General features: G+C 35.9%; 1 protein-coding gene across 1 annotated transcript; it reads right to left on the bottom strand.

Moving 5' to 3' along the window:
- Positions 1-986: 986 nt before the first annotated feature.
- LOC118883671 (cytochrome P450 7A1) lies at positions 987-9,201 on the bottom strand. The gene is made up of 6 exons (XM_036830729.1): positions 9,049-9,201; positions 7,230-7,470; positions 5,752-6,329; positions 3,755-3,885; positions 2,234-2,409; positions 987-1,613 (listed from the first exon to the last, which is right to left on the bottom strand). Exons 1-6 carry the CDS (start codon positions 9,126-9,128, stop codon positions 1,314-1,316), a joined length of 1,506 nt encoding a protein of 501 aa, XP_036686624.1. The 5' UTR covers positions 9,129-9,201; the 3' UTR covers positions 987-1,313.
- Positions 9,202-9,633: the final 432 nt, after the last annotated feature.

Raw genomic sequence — 9,633 nt, 5'->3', positions numbered from 1 at the left:
AAACATATTAGTAAAGGAAACCACGTTAGAAATTTAGCTTAAAACAAATTTTCTGTAAAAGAATTTTGTTCATCTTGAGCCACATCTAAATAAGTTTAGTTTTCTTGGTATGAAAAATAACCTATGTAGGAGATAATTCCATGATAATATTATTAATAAATTTAGTTATTAATAAATTTAATAAATAGCAAGATTAAAAATCTTTAATGAATTTTATGAAGTGTGCAGATTTTTGAGTGAATAATTATTTTGCTTTTTCTGAGAAATGAATAATGAACAAAATTGTTGCAGCTTATCTGTAGGTAAATGCTTTAAACATTCGGAATATTTAAAAATTTAAAACATACAAATTCACACTTTTATTTCTGAAAGGTGAATCATTTCAACATTATCAAATGTTATAATATGTTCTTAGTATTTGTAGTACAAGGAAAAAGTTAAATATAATTTACATATAAATACATAGAGAAATATCAATAAAAATATTATAACTGATAACTCCAGCACTTAAAATATTTTAAAAGAAATTATTCTTTTCATAGATGTATATTTAGTAATATCAGAAAAAAACTGCCTTTTCTGAAAAAAAAACTTCCAATTAATATGAAATCTAATGATAGACAAGATCATTGAAACCTGACACAGACATTAGAGTTTCCAGCAAAAATAAATTAAACCCTAAAGAGAATATATTAAAACCATCTTTAATGTTCTCAGGACATCAAGATCGTCATTTTAAAAGCCATGAATACTGGATATAAGGAAAGCTGAAAACATTTTCTTTTTATTAGAAGGCATGATATAATCCTTTAAAATATCCTTTATAATATACATCTACACCCGTACGTCCCCATATCTGGTCAAAAAGTCATGCAGTTTCACTAAAACGTGAATGTGTATGTTTTGCATAACTGTTGGGTGGTTTTTATAAAAATAAAGCAGTTTCCTTAGGAAAAAAAGGAAATTTTGCCAATTGGAATATCTTCATTCTGGAAAAAAAAAAAAAAAAAGACTTTTTCCTCTGAAAATAATGAAGTTCAGTCCGTGGCTATATGAACATTCACTGACGTATTGAAATGAAAACAAATAATTGTGCTTCTAGGAACTAGTTTTTTTTCCACTTGCAGGGTCTGAAATAGCCTCTGCAAACCATCAACAAGATGTTAAGATTCACAAGCAAGTGCTGGTGAACAGAACTGGACCTGCTGCATCCATTCTACCACCACTAAGCATGTCTGTCCAAAGGGACTGGTAAATGATGGTGCTCTGCAGTCTTGTAACAGCATCAGGGGTCCTCTTTTCCAAGCATATGTTCACAGATGTTTGAATTTATATCTAAACTCAATATCATTTAATGGTGGTAAAATGCCCAGGCCTGCACGGGACTGGTCCAAAGGGGGACATTGAACACAGCTCTCCACAAGCTCCAGTTCAAAATAGGAAAGCATCAGAATCAAAAACTGCTTGATTTCCTGGACAGCAAATAATCTTCCAGGACATATAGTTGCCCCTGACCCAAAGGGCATGTAGTAATACTTTAACTTGAGTCCATTACTATAGAAGGCGGTCTTTGTCTTCCCATTTTCATCAAGATAGCGATCATATTTAAATGTCTGCAATAAAGATACAAAGAAAACAAATGTATAAGCTGGTTTAAAAGGAATTTATCTTTTTCTTAACCTGGAAGTTCCAAAGAGTAATTTTCTTTTTTAATCCAATCTATGAGTAATTTAGCAAATACCCCACCTTGAATCAGAAAGTAATAAGAAACTGGAACTTAAGGAGAACTGGTGGGAAAGAGAAACCTTTATACCTCCTATCCCGCCTGGGCAACTAGTTCCTCCCTCTGTTAGGCAGAACTAGAAAGAAGGATTCAAATCAGGAGCTAGAGGAGTCAGTATATTAGCCCCTAATTTCCTGGATTTGGGAGCAGGCACTTTTTAAAGAAGAAGAAGGGCAGCAGCTTTATTATCACAACTGCAGATATAATCTAGTAGAGATTATGTGATGACCAATACCAGGAATAAAAATTAAAATTTCAAGCTGTCATCCAAATTCTCCAAATTAGATAAATATTTGACATTAATAAAAGAGACAGTCCCTGTGGTTTCAATGATCAAATGAATTCTGCAATGGTAAATTTCTTCTTTATTTCAATCTGGGTAGACATCACCTGGATACTGAATTTTTTTTTTTTTTTCTGGATTCTGAACTTTGATGAACAGTCACTTACCAAAGGGTCTGGGTAGACTTCTGGATCTAAATGCATTAACTGCGGATAAAGAGCTATGATGTCATCTTTGCGGATATTATAGGAACCATCCTGGAGGTGCAAAGTGAAATCCTCTTTAGCAGTCCGGATGTTGAGGGAAGCACTGGAAAGCCTCAGAGACTCCTTGATGATACTGTCTAAAGATTTTAAAAGGAAGAAAGGAGGAGAGGGAAGGGAGAAGGAAGAACAAAGTATTTATAAAGGCCACGTAATGCAGAGTCTGAAATACTTCCAGCAGCCTATAACACAAACCTAAAGAGACTGGGGGAAGCTGACCAGATAAAAATTTCTCAAACTTTTTCTGTGCTATGATCAATGATTCAGTTGTGTCTGAATGTATTTTTAATCTGATAATCTGAGTTAATAATCTTTTGGTAAAGATATGATCTTCTTGGTCATCAATGGGAGCTAGACTTTCATAATTTTATGGAAAAATAATCTTATTTCTACAAGACACTAGACATCTAATGCAATTGGAAAAAATCAGTAAATCACTTTCATGTGAATTATTCAAAGTTTATCACTTTTGAGATTTAATATACTAACACTTTTACATAGAAATAGTTTTCCAGATGTTTAATGCAGCTTCACTTCGGTGTTTACAAGAACCCAATTTTATCGTTACGCTATCTGATGTTGTGTGATTATGCCTTGCATTCTGGTAAGGGCATAAATGGACACAAAGAACACGCGGAGGATAGCTGAAATATAGGATGAGAAAGTCTCGCCTGACCTTCCGGTCTCTGTCCTTTTAATTGTCATGCGTTAAGTGCTCGTCACATGACTGTGCATAAAATCATAGCATGTTAGCAATTTATTTCGCAAGTGAGAAAATAAGACCCCCAAAAGTGAAATGACACGTCCGTGGTTTCTACGGCAGGCGGAGTCCCACGTGGAGCCTGTGCTCCTTGCCGCCCTAGTCCCTTCCGCTGAGACACGCTGCCCCTGAAAGCATACGTTGGCTTATTTCCTCTAGAGAAACATAACAAAAACAAAGAGAAAACCCTTTCTTACTCTAAAAATATGGTACTTTTGTATTTCTATAAAATCCACAGAAGCCAACATTTTTTCAATGAAATAACCTTCCGCCCCACCACCCAACCCATGCAGCTAATTGTGGTTTCATGATGGTACTTTTCCCCCTTTCATTTCATGAAAATGAGTAGCCCATTAACTATAAGATGACTGGTCAGAGCAGTAACAAATGAGGCAGAGCAGGGCAGCACAGAGAAGAGGTTGAAAGTGCAGAGTCAAGAGGTCCACATGATCGCTGTCATTGGTTCCACCATCCAATCCCGGGCAGTGATGTAACCTCTAAGTGCCCATTTCCTCACTTGTTATACACAAATATTGAGTTGGCAAAAAAAGTTCGGGTTTTTCCGAACAAGTAAGTAAGTATGCAACAAGTAAGTGCTTGATGTGTACTGACAATTCCTGTTAGGAGGATGCAGTAAATTACATGTAACAACACAGCAAACACACCTAGCACAGGCATGTCATCCAGTTGTATCCGGTTCAAATAAATTGGATTGTCTTCAAAGCTAATTTTTTGACCAGCGTTCTCTAGCATTTTATTCACTTCTTCAGTGGCCGCTTTCATTGCCTCCGGGTTCCTATGAAAGGTTAAGAGAAAAGAAAAGATGTACAGAACAGCTTTTTCTCTACCAAAAGGTCTGCAAACGAATAGGCGGTTTCCCCTTCTTTTAACCAGGTGGTCAAGATACAGAGAAGGTGGGAAAGGGACATTCCCATTTATTTTTTACTCTATTTTATAGTTGTGTTTTAAGTCCTTGGATGTTAGCAAGAACTGTTGCCTTAAACGTGTCCCGTGGGCTTCCCTGGTGGCGCAGTGGTTGAGAATCCGCCTGCCAATGCAGGGGACACCTGTTCGAGCTCTGGTCCGGGAAGATCCCACATGCCGCAGAGCAACTAAGCCTGCGAGCCACAACTACTGAGCCCTCATGCTGCAACTACTGAAGCCTGCGTGCCTAGAGCCCGTGCTCCGCAGCAAGAGAAGCCACTGCAATGAGAAGCCTGTGCACCACAACGAAGAGTAGCCCCCGCTCGCCACAACTAGAGAAAGCCTGCGCGCAGCAATGAAGACCCAATGCAGCCAAAAATAAATAAATAAAATAAATAAATTTATAAAAAATAAAAGGGTCCTGCTACATAGAAGTAAAACTTTGACCAGACTTTTATAAATAAATGTTTCTAATAAGGATTAAATGGTTAAATTAGTCATATGCATGGCAATTGAGAAAGAAAATTGCATCCAAGATAACAATTCTAAAGTACTGGCTAAAATGCCAAAGGAAATTTAAATTTACTCTTAACATGCATGTGATTCCACGTAGAACAGCTTTTCCATTTATATAATAATTTATTGTTCTAACACTTTGACTGGTGAAATGAATGCTACTTCACTTTAGTGCATTGAGGTTTACTGGATCCTCAGTGCCATGGTAATGTAGCCATATAACATGACCACAGTAAACTGAGTCTCAGAAATGTTTGACTGGTAAGTCTTTGCGTGCTTATCGTGAAATGGCTACTATTACCTATAGGATAGAAAACTGATGTTGTAACCTCACTGTAAATATGTGAATTTATTCCAGAAAGAGCTTTCTCAAGTAAAAACTTCAGAAGGCATTTAAACTTTGAGAAAGATTAGTAATGGTTTTTTATATCTGAAATTGTTTAAAAAATATTTTTATATTAAAGACATAAAATTATCAGCCTTCAATGGAACTTTGGCATTCCCAATCCTATGGAATAATAATTTTGCATCTATGTGACACAATTTTGTGTCTATGGGACACTCAACATCCAATTGAACTGGAATAGTTCAATAAACCATTTGAATGTCAAATTCCCAAAAGACTATCACTCTGGGAAGACATCACATTATGCAAAATATATGTTACATACAGGTTTTTTTTTAATATACAGTTTTAAAAGGCAAACTCTAGCTAAATCCCATCAATAATAATATATTATGATTCTTATTCACAGCTATCAGAGTTGGTCAAATAGTATGACAGCAATCACTAACAGTGAAAAAACAGTTAATGCACAGACGAATAAGATACAGGCACTGTTCTTTTCACTGACAATACGTCAGCAATCACACAAGGATATTTTTATGATTATAAAGACCAAATTCATGGACTTTAGGAGGTGTCATGAAGAACAGCTTGGAGTTAAGAGCAAGGGCTCTGGTGCAGACAGCCTACATTGACCCTGTACCAGCACGTTCCTTTCCCTGGGACGGTCTCTGCTTCTACAAGATGTGTTTACCAGTCACAGCTGTTTTTGGAGGGTTGGATGAACTGATACATGTTAAACTTTTACAAGGGTAAATACCACATTCTTGATTGACAGCATGAGAAGGTACCACGTCTTTTTTTGATTTTAGTCAAAATGGTTGAATTTCTGCTTTCACCTAAAATGAAGAAATAAATGGATAATTTGCTAATTACCTAATCATCTGAAATAAGCTCCAGAAAGTCGCTGGAATGGTGTTTGCTTGCGAGGCCCAGAGGACAGCGAGGAGTGACTTGGCTTTCTCCGTGTCGTCCAAGGTGGAGAGCGTGTCGTTCAGAAACCTGACCAGTTCCGAGATGTGGTCTCTCTTTCTGAGTTTCTGGAGCCGCAAGCCCTCCGCCAGTTTCTCCCGGGCGTAGTGGCCCGTCTTGAACACGTGAATGGGGAAGCCTGCTACCAGGGCCGGAAAGATTTTGTCAAATTGCTTGAAGTGGTCCAGGTGATTTAGAATGAGTGCTTTTTGTGCATCTTGCCCTGTGAGATCTTTGCCAAAGAGCGTGAAATACCCAGCTTCGAACATCACTCGGTAGCAAAAGGCATACATCCCCTCTGACATCCAGGCGGGCGTCTTGGGCTTGGGAACCACCTGGGATCTCAGGACAAGTTGGAGGTTTTCCATCATGGCTTCTGTGAGGGAATTCAAGGCATCGCCCTGCAGAGTCTTGATGATAGTTTTACTTATGTTGTCGGTGGTATTTCCATCACTGGGGTCAATACTCCTGTGTCCAAATGCCTGACCGTAAATGAAATGTGTAAAAAAAGAAATTAAACCTGACCTAGGACTAGTAAATGTCTGAAACACAGATTAGATGCTTTCATGATTCTCTACTTGTTAAAAAAAAAAAAAAGGAAAACCGGCCTTCCCACATGCAATTTCATAGCACTTTACAAACGGCCAAATCACGCCCTTCCTTCAAGGCCAAGTTTGAGTCCCAGATTATCAGTGACACTTCCCTCACAACCACTCTGGTCTTCTATTTCTTATTTTTCTTATGCTTCTGCATTTATTTGCACATAATTTGGTACTAATCAAGAATGTTTTTAATCATTAGTTCCCTTTTATATTCTTTGTAGATGCATCTTAACCAGACTTTAAGCTACTTAGTAGCAGAGACCAGTTCTAATATTTCTTCGCAGAGACTCACTTAATATTGATTAATTTTTTCTCTATAAAAGAGCCTCTTAGATCTCATCTAAGTGATGCCAAAATATCTGGTCAATTCCTTAACAAAATTAAACAATTGTGTGGCATGAGTGTGGTAAAACAATTGTTGAACGTTAAGTTTCCAACTTGCACTCTGGGTCTTGTGTAGAAATTGTTGACATGAGTGAGTTTGTACCTGTCTTATTCATACCATGCCATCCGGTTCAGTAAAACGTTTGATTTTTATTTCACCCTCATAAGCTGATTAAGAAATGACAAAGCTATACCGATTTTGACTTTTTAAATGATTAATACCAAGAGATTATGTCTAATTTGGTTTATTGTGTTTCTAAGAATCTCCATGTAAGGGTAACTCTCTTCAGCATCTCCGTCTTTACATCTGAGTATGTCAAAATGATTAAATAGATTGACATAGAAAAAGGTAGAAAATAAAAAAGCCGAATGCTATATAAATGCAAACCTGGTTACCTTTGCAGAAGCAGTGAAGTGAAATTTTTTCCAGTCAAAGTATTTTCCATGATACAGCACTTTATGGTATGACAAGGGATTGGTGATGAAGTGGACATAGTTTCCCATTAGTTTGCAGGTGAAAACATGACCATGTTTCCTTTGATTTGCTCTGAGGAACTCAAGAGGATTGGCACCAAACTGCAGAGCACAACCCAGATACGGAATCAACCCATTCTCCAGAGGTGGTTCACCCATTTGCCTGTAAGACACAAAGAGATGGTAAATATGGAAAATTGCACATTGTTCTTTATTTATATTTATTTACATTAAATTTTTTACCCCTGACTTCAAACTTCAAAACTCTATAGTTTATTGATACTTTTTTGGTTGGTGGGGCCCTGCTCCTTTACTAAAAGAATGAATTATATTAACCTAGTAACATGATACATTGGTGAAAATGATAGCTAAATCCATCCATCCATCCATGCATACATTCGGCAAACACTGAGTGTCTAATATGTGCTCCTCACTCTTCCCAATAATAAGGATAAAAGGATCAACCAGGCCAACAAGATTTTCCCTATCAGTGTAGAGATGAAACTACATTCTAGTGTTTATATTTTTTCTAAGCATCGTTTGCCTAAGTATCTCAAAATGTTTCATCTGATTGTTTTCTCTAAAGATATAGAATCCTGAATGACAAAAAGGATTGCAGAATTGAAGTTTTCAAAATCTTCAAAGTTTAAATATATTATTGTTCTGTAATGATAGTTGCAGAGGGGAATCTTTGAGAAATTAGCACATTATAAAGTGAAATTGAGTAAGGTAAGTATTAACATGGTTATTGATTATAATTCAATGCTCTTTGTTGCTATTTTAAATGTTTTTATTTAAGAATATAAACATTTAATTTCCAACATAAACCACTATCCCTCTTGGTAGAATAACATAGCATAAAATAATTCTTTTTATTTTCATAGTTTGCAGATAAGTGGTTTAATTAAAACTAGAAACTACCAGTCCTGGTAGTTAATATTAAAATACCATAAAGGGCAAAACAAAACAAAAAAAACCTGTAAAAGGTAGACAGCACAGCAATGTACACAGTTGAAGATATGCTGTGGGTAATTCTGTCTTTGGGAGATTGACAAAGCAGAGAATATTTACATACCTCCCCCCCAATACTCTTTGAGGCAATCAGAAGTTAAATAAACTATGGCTATGTATCTGATTCTATTTGTATTTCTTGAACCAATTATAAATGATACATACAAATAAAAGTCATGTCTCATACATTTAACAGTTTCCCAGTTCGCCATGGTTGATTATCATTAATAAGAAAATAGTAATAGAATGATCAATGCAGGCTCTATACTCTTTCCCAGCTTAGACTGAGTGTATACAATGCACAAGAACTAGCTGAAAAAAGAACATTTATTTAGTCAGAGCATCTATTTAATCCACATGATAGGAATTGCAGATCCACTTACCACTTATATCCTTACTAATACAGACTTTCTCTTTATATGCACACATAAACACACACAGAGATCTCATAAAATTTCTGTCAGTGATGTTTAACAAGTTTGTCCATTTTTACATTACCACTAGTATATGTCAATACTAAAAAGGAAACTTTGCCATTATATCTTTTGTGAGATATAATAAAAAGGATACTTTCAAAATTTTAAATTAAAATGTTTTACTCTAAAAAAATTAAGGAAGAAAATGCTAGCGTATGTAAGTACAGAAAACCAACTTTATGGTACAACAATGAAGGTAAAAGAACATTAAATGAATGAACAAAAATGCAATTTAAAAGTAAAGCTTTCCTTACCTTCTCCTCATTCCAAGGAGAAGCCACAAACAACAGCACGCTGCTATAACAATCCCCCAGATCAAAGAGGTGCTCATCATTTTGCAAATCTAATGCAAAACTTCTGAGGAGAGTCTGTGATGAGAAAGGTAAGGGTGTCACAACACAGACTCCAGCTAGACTTTTATATATGGTAAGATGCTTCACTTGAGTGATCAAAGCAAACAATTAACCATCCTATTAGGAAAAAAAAAATAACTGGCCTTGAACTAAGTCCACGGGTATCAGAAGAGGTTCCAAAACAATCAGAAACCTGCAATACTTGATAAGTTGAAGGTCTCTCAAACATATGTTGACTTAACATTCAGACCTGGGAATGACCGCTAATATTACAAATTTAGTATGCTTATAAAAAGAACAAGTAAACCTGTTCAGGATGAACATACGAAATAAAGAGGTAAAATATAATAATTTAAAGAAAAATAAGCGTAAGTTAGCATTAAGCTAGTGATTTGATCTTGTTACATTTAAGAAGAAATCAATTTAAATGATTCATGAGAAATACAGCAGTCAAGTTCAAAGGAAAGAGAACTGAGTGAAATGTTT

The sequence above is a fragment of the Balaenoptera musculus genome, chromosome 17, assembly GCF_009873245.2.
Source record: "Balaenoptera musculus isolate JJ_BM4_2016_0621 chromosome 17, mBalMus1.pri.v3, whole genome shotgun sequence".
Taxonomy (NCBI): domain Eukaryota; kingdom Metazoa; phylum Chordata; class Mammalia; order Artiodactyla; family Balaenopteridae; genus Balaenoptera; species Balaenoptera musculus.
This window is presented reverse-complemented; position numbering and strand designations above follow the sequence as displayed.